At 36.7% G+C, this 22,135-nt stretch overlaps 1 protein-coding gene and 1 pseudogene across 1 annotated transcript in view; one reads left to right on the forward strand and one right to left on the reverse strand.

Annotated features, from left to right (window-relative positions):
• Positions 1–1,155: 1,155 nt before the first annotated feature.
• CCDC73 (coiled-coil domain containing 73) overlaps positions 1,156–22,135 on the forward strand; it is a 145,228-nt gene continuing 124,248 nt past the window's right edge. The window contains exon 1 of the mRNA XM_033208038.1: positions 1,156–1,299. Within this exon, the coding sequence (XP_033063929.1) occupies positions 1,165–1,299 (135 nt within the window). The 5' untranslated portion in view covers positions 1,156–1,164. The remainder of the gene's footprint in view (positions 1,300–22,135) is intronic.
• Positions 2,774–3,135, reverse strand: LOC117080500 (annotated as a pseudogene).

The raw sequence follows: 22,135 nt of genomic DNA on the forward strand, positions 1-22,135 counted from the left end.
ACAGAGAAATGTGTACATAAATGTTTATAGCACCTTTATTCATAATAGTCACAAACTGGAAACTACTAAAGTGTTATTCCGTGGGTGAGTAGTTAAGTAAATAATACATCCATACCACAAAATACTACTAAACAATAAAAAGGAATGAGTTATTGATACATGTAACAATTTGGATGAACCTAAAAAAAAGCCATAGGTTACATGATGTGTGATTCCATTTATGAGCACTCTTGAAATAACAAAATTACGGAGATAGATAACAGATTAGTATTTTCTCGGAGTTAAGGATGGGGGAAGAGAGTGGGTATGACAACAAAGAAGCTGCTTGAAGAAGCTTGTATTGATGCTAGAGTTCTGTATCTTAAATTGAGGTCATAGTTATATGAAGCTATAAATATGATAAACTTGCCAAAAGCATATATACACACAGACACATGCACACAAATAAATACATGTATAACTGGTAAAGTGCTAATAAGCTCCATGGATTGTACCAAAGTCAGATGCACATTTTTAATACTGTACTCTTGTTATACAAGATGTTAACATTTGCGGGGGTTATTAAGTGAATGGTGTATAGGACTTCACTGTACATTCTTTTGCAACTACCTGTGAATTGATAATTGTTTCATATTGAAAAGTTGAAAAGTTTCTTGCAGCCTGACTCATGCATTTTCTGGGTTGAGAAAGGTATTTAACTATCTTGGTTTTTAATAAAAGGCAATTTTTCCAGTCTTCATCTTCCAACTATGTTGAGTTTGAAGATTTCATATTACTATTCACATCATCTTCACAAAGAAGCTTTATGTCAAGGCAAAGTTTAGGAAGCAGAATGTGTATCCCAGCTTTGGCATGAAGCAACTTGCCTGCAACGTCACGAACCCAGCCTTTAGAAGACTGGTGAGGAAAATTTGGCCTTTGAGGGTACTCAGCTGCCAGAAAAGGCTTCAACCATAGAGAACAGAATAATACCATTGTTGCTAAGTGTTTTTTTGGTCAACATTAGAGTGGAGTGATGACACACTGTTAATCAGTGCTGAAATTGGCAGATTATGGGATACAGGTTGTCATATTTTTATGGTAACTATGCTTTTACTTGAAAAACCTAGATAAATTATTTTTTTCAGTTAAGACCTTTTTACATTACAGGAAATAAATATTAATATGGAAAACAACTTCAATACTGAGTCATCATCTACCTTTACTCTTCAAAGTTCTTCAGAGACATTGTTTTCTATTCAGCTATTAGATTTCAAAACAAGTTTACTAGAAGCATTAGAAGAATTGCGTATGAGAAGGGTAAGCTCCTTTTTAAAATGCTTTTGTTAAATAGGAAAACTTGATTTTGTTTAGTTTATTGTTTTTTAAAGAATAAAAAAGACACAAAAATCCCTCTTGTTTAGAAATAAAATATATAGTCCAATTAATGAAGTAAAAGAGAATAGGACAGATTAAGTCAATGATCAAGGAATGCGAAATAAGAATTTGGAAACTAAAGCACAAAATAAAAGAGGGGTTTTCAGATTAAGTACCTGATAAGTCAACTAGTATTTATTGAATCCCTGGGAGTGCACAGATAGCATCCTCTTTAGACACATGGCTTATGAAAAAGAATCGCTCTTGGGGAGATTACATTTTTGTTAAGGTTATTATACAGATGCCTATGAAATGATTAAATAATGAAACAAGGCAGTATATGATTAAGTGACAAAATAAATGTATGTAGTAAATATTCTGGGTTGAAAGAATCAAATATCTTTATTTTAAAAAGTGGCAACTGGGATTTTTTCTTAAAGCATATGTCTAGTATAAAATTGTAAAAGACGAGGCAGGTGGATCACTTGAGGCCAGGAGTTCGAGACCAGCCTGGCCAACATGGTGAAATGCTGTCTCTATTAAAAATACAAAAAATTGGCTGGATTTGGTGGCACATGCTTGTAGTCCCAGCTGCTGAGTCCCAAGAATTGCTTGAACCTGGGAGGTGGAGGTTGCAATGAGCCAAGATCACGCCACTGCACTCCAGCCTGGGTGATGGGACAAGACTCTGTCTCAAAAAAAAAAATAAAGTAAAAAATGTTGGTTTCAGCAGGATATCTATATTGTGCAAATCCCCTTAAAAAGCATTTTATTTCTGAGACTTGTATAGGTCTAAATTTTAACTCTTTGTAGGATAGACTGGAACTTGGAAGATTCTGGAGAAAAAAAAACCATAAAACTATTGCAATAATGATACAGAAATGAGTTCACTAGGATATATATATGACCATGAAGATAGAACAGAAGAGGCAGAGAGAAGAATCAATATAATTTACTGACTTTCTGAAATAAGCTATAAATGAGAGAAAAAGAGCTGAAACAACGTTTTTATTATATAATAATATGAATATTGTTCTAGGATTTAAAAATATTGAAATTTATTGTTACAATAAGAAAATTTAAATACCACGGTGTTCATCCTATTTAAAGTTACTTATTGGTGTAATAAAAGCCTGTTTTAAGTTGCAATTCTGCTAAAAATGGTATTTTGGATAAGTATTATAAAGAACTGTTTTTTAAAATTAGCTTAAAATGTTCTTTCCTAAGTGAAACAACTTCTGGTCACCATTTAAAACAATATTCTGTTTTATTGTGTTTTAAATTTTATACTTTGGTCTGTTTATATTTCCAACTTAAAAAATATGCTTCCTTTAAAAAGCTTCTGAAAAATTTCAGATGAGAAAAGGAATAGTGTTTTTTTTCTTCTTTTTCTTTTATTACCCAAGAAAGCTTTATTTTAAAATTTAGCTTTCAAACTCTGTGCTTGTGCCTTCAACACTTTCACAAGGATTTTCTGCTCCTTGATGAAGAAAGCATGTTTGAGCCTGTCATGAACACAATTAGCACACATGGAACCACCATAGGCTCTGCTGACATGTTTTTTCAAGACAACCTCATAAGAACTTTAGGTCTCACATCACAAACTCCCTGAAGTCTACTTTGAGGCATGCCACATGGAGATTTTGGTGCTTTTCCTGCTTTCCCAACCTTCTTGGTGTAAAGGCAAACAATTCTATTACCACGGGTTTGGGACAACCTTGTTTTGTTAGAGGCTGTATTGTAGGAAAGCCCATGATGATGCATCAAATGCTGGACCATGTTGAGTGCCTCTAGATGCCATCCCTGAATGAAGAGGAACAATGTTTTTAATAATCAAATGTAAAAGTACATAATAGTAACAATGAAATTCCTCATTGAAAAGAGAGCTTTCTTCTTAAAAAGGGGGAAAAAATCCCTTACTTTCATTAGAAAAAGACAGTTACTGGTTTTCACATTTACCCTGATGGCAGTACTTTTCCTGCATTCCTAGATTTCCCCCCTAACATTTTAGGAAAATTTCAAACATACATAATAGTTGAAAGAACTATGTGAACACCCATCCACCCATTGTGGTAGACAGAATATGGCACCCAAGCATGTTCATGTCCTAATTTCAAGAACCTGTGAATATGTTACCTTATATGGCGAAAGGAATTTTGTAGGTGTGATTAAACTAAGCATTTTGAGATGGAGGGATTATGCTTGATTATTCAAGTGGGTCCAGAGTACTCATAAGCATTCTTACAAGAGGGAGACAGGGGAATCAGAGTCTGAGAAAGAGATGTGATAGTGGAAGTAGAGGTTATAGTCAAAGAGAAAGAGATTGGAAGATGTTATGCTGCTAGCTTTGAAGATGGAGGAAATTGCTATGAGCCAAGGAACATATGTAAGTGGAAGCTGGAAGAGGCAAGGAAATGGATTCTCCCCCAGAGACTATAGAAGGTATGCAGCCCTGCAGATACCTTGGACTTCTGACCTCCAGAACTGCAACAGAATAAATTTGAGTTGTTTTAAGCCACTAAGTTTGTTGTTATTTGTTACAGTAGTAATAGGAACCTAATATACCTACTACCCAGATTCTATACTTGATCTCATAGTATATCTGTCTGTCATTGGTCTTATTTTTGGGATTCATTTCCAAATAAGTTGGAAATTATATGCTTCAGTATGTATATTATTAACTAGATTTTAATATTTGTTTATTTTTTTCTTTCAATATGAAATTTATGTAGAATAAAATTCTTCACCCATTTTCATCCAGAGGCAGCCCCTGTTCTAATTTTTTTTCACTATAGATTAGTATATCTCTGGTCTAGATTTTCATATAAGGGGAATCATTCAGTATATATTATTTTGTGTAGGGTTTTTTTTTTTTTACTCAGTGTAGTATTTTTGAGATTTATTCTTGTCGTGTGTGTTTGTAATCAGTTTGTTTTTATCACTGAGTAGTATCTATAATGTAAACGTACCAAGGTTTGTTGTTTTCATTAACATAGTTATGGATACCTAAGTGGTTTCCAGTTGTTGGTTTTTATGAAAACAGTTGCTATTCATATTGCTGTGCATATTCTTGTACCAGACATTTTGTAGGCATGTGTGACAAGTAAGCAAGAACAGATCTTATTCAGGAACTACTTATGAGATACTGATTTTGTCTCATGCCCTCCCAAATCTTTATTGCAAATTTTTAATACTTCTATCCATTATCTATATTAATTTACATCAAAAAGGAAAAAAAGGAGCAGTACACTCCTGTGCAAATACTGCGCTTTTCCCATGGCCTTCGCATCTGGCTGACCAGGAGATTCCCTCCCGTGCCTGTCTTGGCAGGTCCCATGCCCATGGAGCCTTTCTTGCTGCTAGCGCAGCAGTCTGAGATCAACCTGGGATGCTGAAATTTGACAGGGGAGGGGCATCTGCCATTGCTGAGGCTTGAGTAGGCGGTTCTGTACTCACAGTGTAAACAAAGCAGCAGGGAAGCTTGAACTGATGCAGAGCCCACTGCAGCTCAGCAAGGCCTACTGCCTCTAGATTCCACCTCTGGGGGCAGGGCATATCTGAACAAAAGGCAGCAGACAGCTTCTCCAGACCTAAACGTCCCTGCCTGACAGCTCTGAAGAGAACAGTGGTTCTCCTAGCACAGCGTTTGAACTCCAATAACAGACAGACTGCCTTCTCAAATGGGTCCCTGACCCCCGTTAGCCTGATTGGGAGATACCTCCCAGTAGGGGCCAACAGACACCCCATATAGGTGGGTGCCCCTCTGGGATGAAGCTTCCAGAGGAAGGATCAGGGAGCACTATTTGCTGTTCTGCAGCCTCCACTGGTGATACCCAGGCAAACAGGGTCTGGAGTGGACCTCCAGCAAGCTCCAACAGACCTGCAGCTGAGGGGCCGGTCTGTTAGAAGGAAAACTAACAAACAGAAAGGAATGGCATCAACATCAACAAAAAGGACATCCACACCAAAACCGCATCCATAGGTCACCAACATCAAAGACCAAAGGTAGATAAAACTACAAAGATGGGGAGAAACCAGAGCAGAAAGGCTGAAAATTCCAAAAACCAGAATGCCTCTTCTCTTCCAAAGGAACACCATACCTTGCCAGCAAGAGAACAAAACTGGACAGAGAATGAATTTGATGAGTTGATAGAAGTAGGCTTCAGAAGGCCAGTAATAACAAACTTCTCCAAGCTAAAGGAGCATGTTCTGATGCATTACAAAGAAGCTAAAAACCTTGAAAAAAAGTTAGACAAATGGCTTACTAGAATAATCAGTGTAGAGAAGAGCTTAAATGACCTGATGGAGCTGAAAATCACAGTATGAGAACTTCATGAAGCATACACAAGCTTGAGTAGCTGATTTGATCAAACGGAAGAAAGGATACCAGTGATTGAAAATCAAATTAATGAAATAAAGTGAGAAGACAAGATTAGAAGAAAAAGAATGAAACAAAATGAACAAAGCCTCCAAGAAATATGGGCCTATGTGAAAATACCAAATCTATGCTTGATTGGTGTACCTGAAAGTGACAGGGAGAATGGAACCAAGTTAGAAAACACTCTTCAGGATATTATCCAGGAGAACTTCCCCAATCTAGTAAGGCAGGCCAACATTCAAATTCAGGAAATACAGAGAACACCACAAGGATACTCCTTGAGAAGAGCAACCCCAAGACACATAATTGTCAGATTTACCATGGTTGAAATGAAGGAAAAAAATGTTAAGGGCAGCCAGAGAGAAAGGTTGGGTTACCCACAAAGGGAAACCCATCAGACTAACAGCAGATCTCTTGGCAGAAAACCTACAAGCCAGAAGAGAGTGGGGGCCAGTATTCAACATTCTTAAATAAAATAATTTTCAACCCAGAATTTCATATCCAGCCAAATTAAGCTTCATAAGTGAAGGAGAAATCCTTTGTAGACAAGGAAATGCTGAGAGATTTTGTCACCTCCAGGCCTGCCTTACAAGAGCTCTTGAAGGAAGCACTAAATATAGAAAGGAATAACTGGGGCCAGGCACAGTGGCTTAAGCCTGTAATCCCAGCACTTTGGGAGGCCGAGACGGGCGGATCATGAGGTCAGGAGATCGAGACCATCCTGGCTAACACGGTGAAACCCCGTCTCTACTAAAAACATACAAAAAACTAGCCGGGCGAGGTGGCAGGCACCTGTAGTCCCAGCTACTCGGGAGGCTGAGGCAGGAGAATGGCGTGAACCCAGGAGGCGGAGCTTGCAGTGAGCTGAGATCCAGCCACTGCACTCCAGCCTGGGCGACAGAGCGAGACTCCATCTCAAAAAAAAAAAAAAAAAAAAAGGAATAACCGGTACCATTCACCACAAAAACATGCCAAATTGTAAAGACCATCACCACTATGAAGAAACTGCATCAACTAATGGGCAAAATAACCAGCTAGCATCATAGAGACAGGATCAAATTCACACATAACAACATTAACCTTAAATTTAAATGGGCTAAATGCTCAAACTAAAAGACACAGACTGGCAAATTGGATAAAGAGTCAAGACCCATCAGTGTGCTGTATTCAGGAGACTCACCTCACATGCAGAGAAACACATAGGCTCAAAATAAAGAGATGAAGGAAGATCTACTAAGCAAATGGAAAGCAAAAAAAAAAAAGCAGGGGTTGTTATACTGATCTCTGATAAGACAGACTTTAAACCAAGACAGATCAAAAGAGACAAATAAGACCATGACATAATGGTAAAGGGATCAATTCAACAAGAAGCACTAACCTAAATATATATGCACCCAATACAGGAGCACCCAGATTCATAAAGCAAGTTCTTAGAGACCTACAAAGAGACTTAGACTTCCACACAATAGTAGTGGGAGACTTTAACACCCCACTGTCAATATTAGACAGATCAACGAGACAGAAAATTAACAAGGATATCCAGGACTTGAACTCAGCTCTGGACCAAGCAGACCTAATAGACATCTAATAGAACTCTCCACCCCAAATCAACAGAATATGTATTCTTCTCAGCACCACATCACACTTATTCTAAAATTGACCATGTAATTGGAAGTAAAACACCCTCAGCAAATATAAAAGAACAGAAATCACAACAAACTGTCTCTCAGACCACAGTGCAATCAAATTAGAACTCAGGATTAAGAAACTCACTAAAAACCGCACAACTACATGGAAACTGAACAGCCTGCTCCTGAATGACTACTGGATAAATAATGAAATGAAGGCAGAAATAAAGATGTTCTTTGAAACCAATGAGAACAAAGATACAATGTACCAGAATCTCTGGGACACATTTAAAGCAGTGTTATAGAGGGAAATGTATAGAACTAAATGCCCACAAGAGAAAGCATGAGAGATCTAAAATCAACACCCTAATGTCACAATTAAAAGAACTAGAGAAGCAAGAGCAAACAAATTCAAAATCTAGCAGAAGACAAGAATTAACTAAGATCAAGTTGGCTTCATCCCTGGGATACAAAGCTAGTTCAACATACACAAATCAATAAATGTAATCCATCACATAAACAGAACCAATGACAGAAACCACATGATTATCTCAATAGATGCAGAAAAGACCTTCGACAAAATTCAACAGCCTTTCTTGCTAAAAACTCTCAATAAACTAGGTATTGATGGAGCATATCTCAAAATAATAAGAGCTATTTATGACAAACCCACAGCCAATATCATGCTGAATGGACAAAAACTGGAAGCATTCCCTTTGAAACCCGGCACAAGAGAAGGATGCCCTCTCTCACCACTCCTATTCAACACAGTATTGGAAGTTCTGGCCAGGGCAACCAGGCAAGAGAAAATAATAAAGGTTATTCAAATAGGAAGAGAGGAAGTCAAATTGTCTCTGTTTGCAGATGACATGATTGTATATTTAGAAAACCCCGTTGTCTCAGCCCCAAATCTCCTTAAGCTGATAAGCAACTTCAGCAAAGTCTCAGGATACAAAATCAATGTGCAAAAATCACAAGCATTCCTATACACCAATGACAGACAAACAGAGAGCCAAATCATGAGTAAACTCCCATTCACAATTGCTACAAAGAGAATAAAATACCTAGGAATCCAACTTACAAGGTATGTGCAGGACCTCTTCAAGGAGAACTACAAACCACTGCTCAAGGAAGTAAGAGAGGACACAAACAAATGGAAGAACATTCCATGCTCATGGATAGGAAGAATCAATATTGTGAAAATGGCCTGACTAATTAATAAAAATTAATTTATAGAGTCAATGCTGTCCCCATCAAACTACCACTGACTTTCTTCACAGAATTGGAAAAAACTACTTTAAAGTTCATATGGAACCAAAAAAGAGCCCGCATAGCCAAGACAATCCTGGGCAAGAAGAACAAAGCTGGAGGCATCACGCTGTCTGACTTCAAACTATACTACAAGGCTACCATAACCAAAACAGCATGGTACTGGCACCAAAACAGATATATAGACCAATGGAACAGAATGGATGCCTCAGAAATAACACCACACATCTACCGCCATCTAATCTTTGACAAACCTGACACACACAAGCAATGGAGAAAAGATTCCCTATTTAATAAATAGTGTTGGGAAAACTGGCTAACCATATGTAGAAAACTGAAAGTGGACCCCTTCGTTACACCTTATACAAAACTCAAGATGGATCAAAGACTTAAACATAAGACCTAGGACCATAGAAATCCTAGAAGAAAACCTAGGCAATACCATTCAGGACATAGGCATGGGCAAAGACTTTAAAACACCAAAAGCAATGGCAACAAAAGCCAAAATTGACAAATGGGATCTAATTAAACTAAAGAGCTTCTGCACAGCAAAAGAAACTACCATCAGAGTGAACAGGCAACCTATAGAATGGGAGAAAAGTTTTGCAGTCTATCCATCTGACAAAGGGCTAATATCCATAATCTACAAAGAACTTAAACAAATGTACAAGAAAAAAGCAAACAACCTGATCAAAAAATGAGCAAAGAATGTGAACAGACACTTCTCAAAAGAAGAAATTTACGCAGCCAACAGATCTATGAAAAAAGTTAGAGAAATGCAAATCAAAACCACAGTGAAATATCATCTCATGCCAGTTAGAATGGCAATCATTAAAAAGTCAGGAAACAGCAGATGCTGGAGAGGTTGTGGAGAAATAGGAATGCTTTTACATTGTTGGTGAGAATGTAAATTAGTTCAACCATTGTGGCAGACAGTGTGGTGATTCCTCAAGGATCTAGAACAAGAAATACCATTTGACCCAGCAATCCCATTACTGGGCATACACCCAAAGGATTATAAATCATTTTTACAATAAAGACACATACACACATATGTTTATTGTGGCACTATTCACAATAGCAAAGACTTGGAACCAACCCAAATGTCCATCAGTGATAGACTGGATTAAGAAAATGTGGCACATATACACCGTGGAATACTATACAGCCGTAAAAAAGGATGAGTTCCTGTCCTTTGCAGGGACATGGATGAGGCTGGAAACCATCATTCTCAGCAAACTATCACAAGATCAGAAAACCAAACACACATGTTCTCACTCATAAGTGGAAGTTGAACAATGAGAACACATGGACACAGGGAGAGGAACATCACACACAGGGGTCTGTGGGGGTAGGGGAGGGATAACGTTAGGAGAAATACCTAATGTAGGTGATGGGTTGATGGGTGCAGCAAACTACCATAGCACATGTATACCAATGTAACAAAAGTGCACGTTCTGCACATGTAACCCAGAATTTAAAGTGTATATATATATAACATGTAGAGTGTCTGAATAGAGTAAAAAAGAATACCCAACAATCTATTGCCTACAGGAGGCATACTTCACCTATAAAGTCACTCATAGACTAAAAATAAAGGGATGAAAAAGATATTCCATGCAAATGGAAACCATAAAAGAGCAGGAGTAGCTATATTTATATCAGACAAAATAGAGTTTTTGTTTCTCAAAACAAAAACTATAAAAGGGGATAAAGAAGGTCATTATATAATGATAAAGGGATCAAGTCAGAAAGAGGATATAACAGTTGTAAAAATATGTTCACTAACACTGGAGCACCCATATGTTTAAAACAAATGTTACTAGAGCTAGAGAGACAGACTCTAATACTAAAATAGTTGGAGACTTCAACACTCCACTTTCAACACTGGACAGATCATCCAGACAGATAATCAATAAAGAGACCCTGGACTTAATCTGTACTGTAGACCAAGTGAATCTAATAGATATTTATAGAACATTTCATCCAATAGCTGCAGAATACAAATTATTCTCCTCAGCACATGGATCATTCTCAAGGTTAGACCATATGTTAGGCGACAAAACAAGTCTTAAAACTTTAAAAATTGAAATAATATCAAGCATTTTCTTTGACAACAATGGCATAAAGCTGGAAACCAATAACGAGGAATTTTGGAAACTGTGCAAACACATGGAAATTAAACAATATGCTCCTGAATGATCAGTTGGTCAATGAAGAGATCAAGAAGGAAATTGAAAAATGTCTTGAAACAAACAATAATGGAAACACAACATACCAAAACCTATGGGATACAGCAAAATCAATAGTAAGATGGAATTTTATAGCTCTAAGTGTCTACATCTAAAAAGAAGAAAAACTTCGAATAAATAACCTAATTATACATCTTAAGGAACTAGAAAAGCAAGAGGAAACCAAACCCAAAGTTAGTATAAGAAAAGAAATGGTAAAGATCAGAGCAGAAATAAATGAAATTGAAACAAGAAAAACAATACAAAAAAGCAACAGTTTTTTTGAAAAAATAAAATTGACAATCTGTTAGACTAATGAAAGAAAAGACCCAAATAAATAAAATCAGAAATGAAAAAGGAGAAATCACAACTGATACTGTAGAAATTTAAAGGATCATTAGAGGCTCTAAGCAACTGTATGCCAATAAGTTGGAAAACCTAGAAGAAATCGATAAATTTCTAGACACATATAACCTACCAAGATTAAACTATGAAGAAATCCAAAACCTGAAGAGACCAGTAACAAGTAATGACACCATAATAAAAAGTATCCCAGCAAAGAAAAAGCCTGGGACACAATGGCTTCACTGCCAAATTTTGTCAAACATTTAAAAAAGGACTAATACCATTTCTACTCAAAGTATTCCATAAAAGTAGAGGCAGAAGGAATACTTCCATACTCATTCTATGAGGCCAGTATTTACTCTGATACCAAAACCAGACAGAGACACATGACAAAAAAAAAAAAAAAGAAAAGAAAAGAAAAGAAAACTACAGGCCAGTATCTCTAATGACCATTGATACAAAAATTCTCAATAAAATACTAGCAAACAGAATTCAACAACACATTAAAAGAATCGTTTATCATGACCAAGTGGGATTTATCACAGGGATCCAAGGATGTTTCCACATATGCAAATCAGTCAGTGTGATACAGCATGTCAACAGAATGAAGGACAAACAAACATATAATTATTCCAATTTATTCTGAGAAAACATTTGATAAAATTCAATGTTCCTTCATAATTAAACACCCTCAAAAACTGGATATAAAAGGAGCATACCTCAACACAATAAAAGCCATATATGATAGACCCAGAGCTAGTATTATACTGAATGGGAAGAAACTGAAAGCTTTTCCTCTAAGATCTGGAACATGACAAGGATGCCCACTGTTATTCAACATAGTACTGGAAGCCCTAGCTAGAGCAATCAGACAAGAATGAATAAATTGGAAAGGATGTATTCAAATTATCCTTGTTCACAGATGATATGATCTTATATTTGGAAAAACCTAAAGACTCCACCAAAAACTATTAGAACTGATAAACAAATTCAGTAAAGTTGCAGAATACAAAATTAACACACAAAAACCAGTAGCATTTCTATGTGCCAACAGCAAACAATCTGAAAAAGAAGTGAAGAAAGTAATCTCATTTACAATAGCTACAAATAAAATTAAACATCTAGGGAAGAACTTAAAAGAATTGAAGGCTCTCTACAATGAAACTGTAAAACATAGGTGAAAGAGATGGAAGAGAACACAAAAAATAATGGAAAGATATTCCATGTTCATGGTTTGGAAGAATCAATATTGTTAAAATGCCCATACTACCCACAGCAATCTACAGATTTAATGCAATACCAATCAAAATATTAATGGCATTCTTCAGAGAAATAGAAAAAAAATTCTAAAATTTAAATGGAACCACGAAAGACCCAGAATAGCCAAAGCTATCCTGAGCAAAAAGAACAGAACTGCCGGAATCACATTGCCTGCCTTCAAATTATACTACAGAACTATAGTAACCAAAACAGCATGGTACTGGCATTAAAAACAGACACAAAGACCAATGCAACAGAATACAGAACCCAGAAACAAAGTCACACACCTATAGTGAACTCATTTTCAACAAAGGTGCCAAGAACATACATTGAGGAATGACTGGAAAACCTGGATATGCATGTGCAGAAGAATGAAAGTAGACCACTGTCTCTTTTCATATACAAAAATAAAATCAAAATGGACTAAGGACTTAAATCTAAAACCACAAGCTGTGAAATGACTAAAAGAAAATATTGGGGGAAACTCTCCAGGACATTGGACTGGGCAAAGATTTCTTGAGTAATGCTCCACAAGCACAGGAACCAAAGCAAAAATGGACAAATACGATCACATCAAGCTAAAAAGCTTCTGCACAGGAAAAGAAACAACAAAGTGAAGAGACAGCTCACAGAATGGGAGAAAATATTTGCAAATGATCAATCTGACAAGGAATTAATAACCAAAATATATAAAGAGCTCAAACATCTATATAGGAAAAAATCTAACAATCCAATTTAAAAATGGGCAAAAGATCTGAATAAATATTTATCAAAAGAAGACATACAAATGGCACACAGGTATATGAAAAGGTGTTCAGCATCACTGATCATCAGAGAAATGCAAATCAAAACTACAATGAGATATCATCTCACCCCAGTTAAAGTGGTTTTTATCCAAAAGAAAGGCAATAACAAATGCTGTTGAAGATGTGGAAAAAAGGGAACCCTCATACACTGTTGGTGGGAATGTAAATTAGTATAACCACTATGGGGAACAGTTTGCAGGTTTCTTAAAAAGCTAAAAATAGAGCTACCATATGATCCAGCAATCCTGCCACTAGGTATATACCTAAAGGAAAGGACATCAGTATATCAAAGAGATATTTGTACTCCTGTGTTTATTGTAGCACTATTCACAGTAACCAAGATTTTGAAGCAACCTAAGCATCCATAAATAGATGAATGGATAATGAAATGTGGTACATATACACAGTGTATATGAATATACTATTCAGCCATAAAGAAGAATGAGATCCTATTACTTGCAACAACATGGATGGAACTGGAGGTCATTATAAGTGAAATAAGCCAGGCACAGAAAGATAAACTTTGCATGTCCTCCCTTATTTGTGGGAGGTAAAAATTAGAACAGTTGAACTCATGGAGATAGAGAGTAGAATAATGGTTACTAGAGGCTGGGAAGGGTAGTGGGAGTGGGGTTAGGGATGAGCTGGGGATGGTTTATGGGTACAAAAAAATAGGAAGACTGAATAAAATCTGGTAACTGATAGCACAAGGTGACTATAGTCTAATAATTTACTTGTGCATTTAAAGATAACTAAAAGAGTATTAATTGGATTATTTGTAACATAAAGGACAAATGCTTGAGGTGATGGATGCCCCATTTACCCTGATGAGATTTTTTTTTTTTTAGACAGAGTCTTGCTGTGTTGCCCAGGCTGGAGTGCAGTGGCATGATCTTGGCTCCAGGCAACCTCTGCCTCCCAGGTTCAAGTGATTCTCGTGCCTCAGCCTCCTGAGTAGCTGGGATAACAGGCATGTGCCACCATGCTCTCCCTGGCTATTTTTTGTATTTTTAGTAGAGATGGGGTTTTACCATGTTGGCCAGACTGGTCTTGACCAGGTCTCAAGTGGTCCGCCCACCTCAGCCTCCCAAAGTGCTGGGATTACAGGTGTGAGCCACCGTGCCTGGCCCTGATGTGATTTTTATGTAATGTATGCCCGTGTCAAAATATCCCATGGACCATATATATATATATATACACACACACACCTACTATGTACCCACAGATGTTAAAAATAAAGAATTTTTAAAAAGTTTAAAAAGTCACAAAATTTTGGGGAAGTTTGATGTGCAGAATTTGATGATTCAATCAAATATGAATATTTTGTTGCTATTAAATAAGGAGGCAGGTGAAGTGGGTGCACACCTGGAGTCCCAGCTACTAGGGAGGCTGGGGAATAGAGTGAGACCCGTATCTTTAAAAAAAAAAAATGAGGTTGGTACCTATATACTGATATGGAAGATGTGTGTGATAGAGGAAGTCCTTCGCTTGCATGGTAGTGTGAAACCATAAAAAATGACCCTGCAAGCTAAGACTGTGCAAAGTAATTTTAATTTTTTTGGAGACATGCTGTCACTCTGTTGCCCAGGCTGGAATGCAATGGCGTGATCACAGCTCACTGCAGTCTTGACTTCCCCTGCTCAAGCAATCCTCTCACCTCAGCCTCCTGCATAACTGGGACTACAGGCACATGCCACCACGCCTGGATAATTTTTTGTACTTTTTGTAGAGATAGGGTTTTGCCATATTGCCCAGGCTGATCTTGAACTCGTAACCTCAAGCGATCTTCGTGCCTTGGCCTCCCAAATGGTTTCATGCAAAGCAATTTGAATAATCAATGATCAAAGTTATGATTGTTTTGTGACGGTTAAAAATATTTGTGAAAACATTATATACTCTCAGTATATTTTTATTATAATTTAAATGTTAATACACTAAAATAATAAAAATAATTAAATATTTAGTATACTGTAATTCAAAACATTAGAAACATTAAAAATTAAAGTGTTTTATTTCTTTGTGAGAAACTTGCCAAGGTAGTTCGGACAATGCTTGCCTTATTGTTGTATAACTTACAATATTAGAATAAGCATAATTTCTCTGCCTTTGCAAATTATAATACTCCTGTTCAAGTTTGGATTAGCTTCCTACATGGTGTCCTTTGCACTTTCAATGTTGTTTAATATGATATCTTTGCTGGCATCACTTCCTCTGAGACATCTTAATCCTTTTATCACAGTCACTTTTCTCATTTATGTTGATAAGTTCCTAGGTATCTTATGTTGATAAGATACCTTTTCTGTGTTCTTCTAGCTGCATATCTAGTCTCTCAAATGGCAGTGTTAACATTCCTATGTTCAGCCATTTCTTCAATAACTCAATTTATATTTTATTTGAATTTTACTTCCAGTAAAATTTCTCTTTCCTTCCCTCTCTTCCTCTGTCCCTTCTTTCCTTCTTTTTCTTGCAACAGTTTCATCTTCATTGGCCAGTTCCCATTTCTGATGATTCATTTTCATAAAATGTCATATGGATTTTTCACAGGTAGCAAGAAAGGAACATAACAACCTACTTTATTGTCTGCACATGGTTTGCATGACAGATACACAGTGACCAGTCATTGACAGACTGTGGTAGAAGTGACACGTTTGATCACTGATTAGGATGCACATGCATTATTTATGTAGCAGTTTGGGGACTAAGGAGCTAATGGTAAGGTTTGTACAATTACTCACAATAATGTACCATGGTAACTGAAATGTGAACCATATTGTTGGGGAATTAGTTTTGTTTAATGAAACCATAGTAACTGAAATTCAGCAACTTGCAACGTGAGGACTGTCTATATACTGTTAAGTGAAAAACACAAGTTGTAAAAAGCAAAAATAAAAATAAAGAAGTTTGGATATGATAGAAAAAAGTTCTGGAAGTATGTATATTAAACCACTAACCATAGTTACCTTAGAAGAGAGAAAAGAAAGATGTATGTGTGTGTGTGTTGTGCATGTGGGGAAGAATTTTTACTTTTCATTTTACATACATACAGAAGCACTACTCTTCTGTCAGTGGTCAGATAAGTACGTTGAGAAACAGGTACAATGTTAGAATTTGGTAAGGTGAAAATTAAATTACTCTATTTCAGTTACATTTTATTAGATAAACACTATTACAAAATTTGCAGTTTACTAAAATTTATTGTTGGAATGTGTAAAAGTAATTTAAAATACACACACACACACACATATATATGCATACACACACACATACACACACACACACACACACACATATATATATAGAGAGAGGCAGGGTCTCACTCTATCACCTAGACTGGAGTGCAGTGTGACAGTCATGGCTCACTGCAGTCTCAGCCTCTGGACTCAGGCGATCCTCCCACTTCAGCCTCCCAACTAGCTGAGACTGTAGGCATGTGCCACTATGCCTGGCTAATTTTTTGATATTTTTTGTTGAGATGGGGTTTTGCCATGTTGCCCAGTCTAGCCTCAAACTCCTGGACTCAAGTGATTTTCTCGCCTTGTTCTCCTAAAGTGTTGGGATCACAGGTGTGAGCCACTGTGCTCACCTATATATTTTTTAAAACCAAAAAATAGCATTATTAATTAACACAATTGAGACAAATGGTAACATTTGGATGAGGTCTGAGAAATAGTAGTAATGTATCAATGTTAATTTTCAGATTTTGATGTTTGTATTATGGACTTATTAAAGAATGTCTTTATTTGTAGTAAAACCCACTAGAGTATTGAAGATAATGGACTATCATGTTGGGAAATTATCCCCGAATGTTTCAGTAAAGTTCTTCATTGTGTTCTTGAACTTTTTCTTTCAATTTGAGATGCTTTACAATCAAGATTAAAAGTAATAAAGGATTAGACATGCCAGATACACTATATGATCAATACCAGTAGAAAAATCAGACAATAAAAATAAAACTTATGTGATTTACATATTGGAGCTTGAACAGAAAAGGACATTTAAATAGAAAGGGTCATTTAATATTATTATGAATAATACATTGTATTAATGTACTAATCCATTGTAACAATTAATTAATACATTGAAGAAATCAGAGGAATTGAGAAAAATAGGGAGAGAGGTGGAGAATTTTATTCTGAAAGTGAAATATACAATATCCAAATTAATAACTCAATAGATTTAGCAGCTGATTAGACACAGTAGAAGACAGGATTGTAGAACTGCATGGCATTAGAAAATATTCAAAATGGATTAAACATACCACCCAGAGATTCAAGAAGCTCTGTGATGCCCAGTAGGATGAATACACAGAAAATCATACCCAGCTACATCATGGAAGAACTGAAAAACAAACAGAAAATCTTGAAAGCAGCCACAAGTGGAAAAGATTCATTATTTTCAAAGTAACAACAATAAGATGAAGATGGATAGTGGGCTTCTCAGTAATAATTACTCAACCCAGAAGACAATAGAATGGCACCTTTAAAATGCTAAAAGAATAACTACCAACCTAGAATTCTATTCCCAGCAAAAAATCCTCAAAAATGGAGGTGTGACTCTTAAATGAAATTTTCTGAGAGAAGCCAGATCCAAGAGGCCGTATATTATATGATGCATTTATATGACATTCTGGAAAAGACAGAACTATAGCAATGGAAAATAAATCAGTGATTACTAGGTATTGGAGGATAGGAGAGGGGTTTGCTATATGAAATGCATGAGAAATTTAGGGGATGATGTAACTCTTCTGTATTATATAGTAGTGGTCCACCACAGCATTCTTCTGCCAAACGTAAAATGACACCATAAAGAGTAAACTGTACTATATGCAAATTTACAAGGATGTGCAGGAGAATTCTAGTGTGGAATTTATACTATGAAAATGTAACAAACTTTCACAAATAGGTAACATAAATACCTCAGTGAGCAGAGTAGGGGGAAAAGAAGTTGACTTAAGTAACTTGGGAAAACGGCATTTTGACTGGATACTGTAAGGCTAAAGACAAAAAGAAGGGTACATAAACAGTGTCTCCTCTCTACTTGGTAAATTTGTTTCTTGAGTGGGTACATGTCAGCAATTCTGAAACTACAGGTATGCTAGGGTTGAACAAATAAGCAAATAGATACTGAGAGCTAGGTAGATTTTTTCACTGTTGAAAGAAGTTACAAATAAGCAAAGGGGAAGTCTAGAATGAGCTCTTTGCTGCTGCATTAAAGTTGGAGATATCTCACGCCAGTGAGAATAGTGATTATTAAAAAGTCAAAAAACAACAGATGCTGGCAAGGATGCAGAGAAAAAGGAATGCTTTTACACTGTTGGTGGGAGTATAAATTAGTTCAACCATTGTGGAAGATGGTGTGGTGATTCCTCAAAGATCTGAAGGCAAAAATACCATTTGACCCACCAATCCCATTGTTAGGTATATACCCAAAGAAATATAAATCATTATATTATAAAGATATTAATACATGCACACATATGTTCATTGCAGCACTATTCACAATAGTAAAGACATGGAATCAACCTAAATGCCTATGAGTGATAGACAGGATAAATAAAATGTGGTATGTACACACCATGGAATACCATGCAACTGTAAAAAGGAACGAGGTCATGTCCTTTGCAGGGACATGAATGGAGCTGAAAGCTGTTATCCTCAGCAAAGTAATGCAGCAACAGAAAACCAAACACTGCATATTTTCATTTATAAGTGGGAGCTGAATGATGCAAACACATGGACACATAGTGGGGAACAACATACACTGGGGCCTATTGGGGCAGGGATGGGGAGGGAGAATATCAGGAAGAAGAGCTAATGGATGCTGGGCTTAATACTTAGGTGATGGGTTGATCTGTGCAGCAAACCACCATGGCACACCTTTACCTATGACTGTGTAACAGACCTGCACATCCTGCACATTCTGCACATGTATCCTGGCACTTAAAGTTGAAAAAAAAAAAAAGGATTGGGCTGGGCGGGGTGGCTCATGCCTGTAATCCCAGCACTTTGGAAGGCCAAGGCGGGTGAATCACCTGAGGTCAGGAATTCAAGACCAGTGTGGCCAACATGGTGAAACCCCATCTCTACTAAAAATACAAAAAGTAGTTGAGTGTGGTGGCGCACTCCTGTAGTCCCAGCTACTTGAGAGGCTGAGGCAGGAGAATTGCTTGAACCTGGGAGGCAGAGGTTGCAGTGAGCCAAGATCACACCACTGCACTCCAGCCTAGGGCAACAGAGTGAGACTCCATTAAAAAAAAAAAAAAAAAAAAAGAATTGGAGATATCAGTATGAATTCATGGTTTAATTATATACAGATAGCAAGATAAATATAGACGTGTATACATGGGTTAGCATATATACATATATTTTCTAGCTTTCTCTGCTGAGGGGGCCTAGAAAAACTGACACCCAGATCTTGGGATCTAAATATTATTATCTAGTAAAAGAAACCAGGACTTCTAGTAAAAGGAACCAGGAGACGTGACTTATTTCAGGGCTGGGCATCTTGTAGTGCTGGAAAGTAAGGAAGTACTTAAAATGATGTCAAAAGGATACACAAGACAGCCTGAAAGAGCTCCCATGGTTAAAACTGGAGCAATTTGAACCACAAAATAATGATATTATTGGATCCCCTATTAATATAAATAAGTGATTAAATAGATAAATTGGGGAGAGGGGAATTTATTTATTTATTTATTATTATTTTGAGACAAGGTCTTGCTCTGTTACCTAGGCTGGAGTGCAGTGGTACAACCATGGCTCACTGCAGTCTTGACCTCCTGGGCTTAAGCAATCCTGCTATCTCAGCCTCCAGAGTAGCTGGAACCACAGGTGGCACCATCATGTCTGGTTAAATTTTAAATTTTATGTATAGATGAGGTCTCCTTATGTTGCTCAGGCTTGTCTCAAACTCATGGGCTCAAGCGATTCACCTGCCTTGGCCTCCCAAAGTGCTGGGATTACAGGTGTGAGCCACCACACTCAGCTGGGAAAAATATTTACAAAAGAATTTCAGCTACTAAATGTAGGAGGAAAAGGAGAAATAGAAAAATCACCCTTAGAAAATCACAGTAATAATTGCTGCAGGCCAGGCACAGTGGCTCACTCCTGTAATCCCAGCACTTTGGGAGGCCGAGGCAGGTGGATCACAAGGTCAGGAGTTCAAGACCAGCTTGGCCAAGATGGTGAAACCCCATCTCTACTAAAAATACAAAAACTAGCCAGGCATGGTGGCGGGTGCCTGTAATCCCAGCTACTCGGGAGGCTGAGGCAGGGAATTGCTTCAATCCAGGAGGCGGAGGTTGCAGTGAACCGAGATCATTCCACTGCCTTCCAGCCTGGGCAACAGAGTGAGACAACATCTAAAAAAAAAAAAAAAAAAAAAAAAAAATTGCTGCAGGCAGTATCCACTGATGAATGCCAAATTTGATGGCTGAAACTTTAAGGCAATACAAGGTAGTCACACAGTCACACAATATTTTTTCCAGATTATTTAGTAATTTACTATAGTGATTTTATATCTTGTTCAGAATTGTTTGCTATTCCTCCCTCCAGGAAGCAGAGCTTAATTCTATGCCCTAACACCCCACCTATTGTGGAATAAGTGACTTGTTTCTAATGACTAGAATATGTAAGGGAAAAAATACTAGGTTTACAGTGGAGTTACCTGGAAGACACTACCTTAACTAAATGATTAAAGTTAAAATCTCCAGAAATAATTCATCTTGGTATCAGTGATTCACATGAATATCAAATATTCATGATGCGATGTGATGAAAAGGAAACTTTATTCTCTATGACATTCTTCCCCCACACCTAGTATAATCATGAAAAAATATCAGACAAGCCCCATTTGAGGGACATTCTACAAGATACCTCAATAATACTCTTCAAAAGTGTCAAAATCAGTAAAAACAAGGAAAGACTGAGAAACTTTGACAGAATGGAGGAATCTAAGGAGACACGATGACTAAATGCAATGTGGTAACCTGGACTGGATCCTGGAACAGATACTGGTGGAAAAAGTAGTGAGATCTGAAATAAACTCTGTGCTCTAATTAATAGTGTAGTACCAATGTTATTTTCTCAGCCTTTGATAAATGTATCATTGTAACCTAAGATGTTAACATTAGGGGAAGCTGGGTGAAGAGTATACAGGAACTCTCTACTATCTTTGCAACTTTTCTGTAAATCTAAAATTGTTTCACAATAAAAAGTTTAAAAATATTAGGACTTTGAAACAGTGAAAATTCAATAAATAGTACAGTACAAATTGAATACGGTTTCTTTTTTATTTTTAAGAGATATTAAGCAAGCAAACTATATTTGGTGGCTCATTTAACATTTAGTGAGGACTTATTATGCCAAGTTTTAGTGCTTATTATAGTATCATGCAAAAAAAAGGTGTGCACAAAATATTCTGAAAGTATGGATAAGGAAATGCATAACTTTACTGGAGGATTGAGGGAAGCTTCATGGAAGGAATAACTCATTTGGGACGTGATGGATGAGTAGGAATTTTGGATCAGTCTTTCCAAGGATTTATTAGTTGTGTTAAACTTTTCGAGGAATTAAGTTTTGGCTTTGATTCTCTCCATTGTATATTTGTTTTATGTTTTGTTAATATCTGCTGTTATCTTCATTATTTCATTCCTTTATTTTATTTAATTGGCTGTTATTTTTGTTTTAAAATTGTAGAGATGTGTATTTAGCTTATTTAGGCATTTATAAGACTATAAATTTTCCTCAATATAGCTTCAGCTGGATCCTAATTTTTATATATTGTGTTTTTATTATTCAAATTATTTTCTAATTTTCTTATAATTTATTCTTCAACATATGGGCTATTTAGAAGTATACTTCT

Source organism: Trachypithecus francoisi, unplaced genomic scaffold, assembly GCF_009764315.1.
Source record: "Trachypithecus francoisi isolate TF-2019V2 unplaced genomic scaffold, Tfra_2.0 Lachesis_group8, whole genome shotgun sequence".
NCBI classification, from domain to species: Eukaryota; Metazoa; Chordata; class Mammalia; order Primates; family Cercopithecidae; genus Trachypithecus; species Trachypithecus francoisi.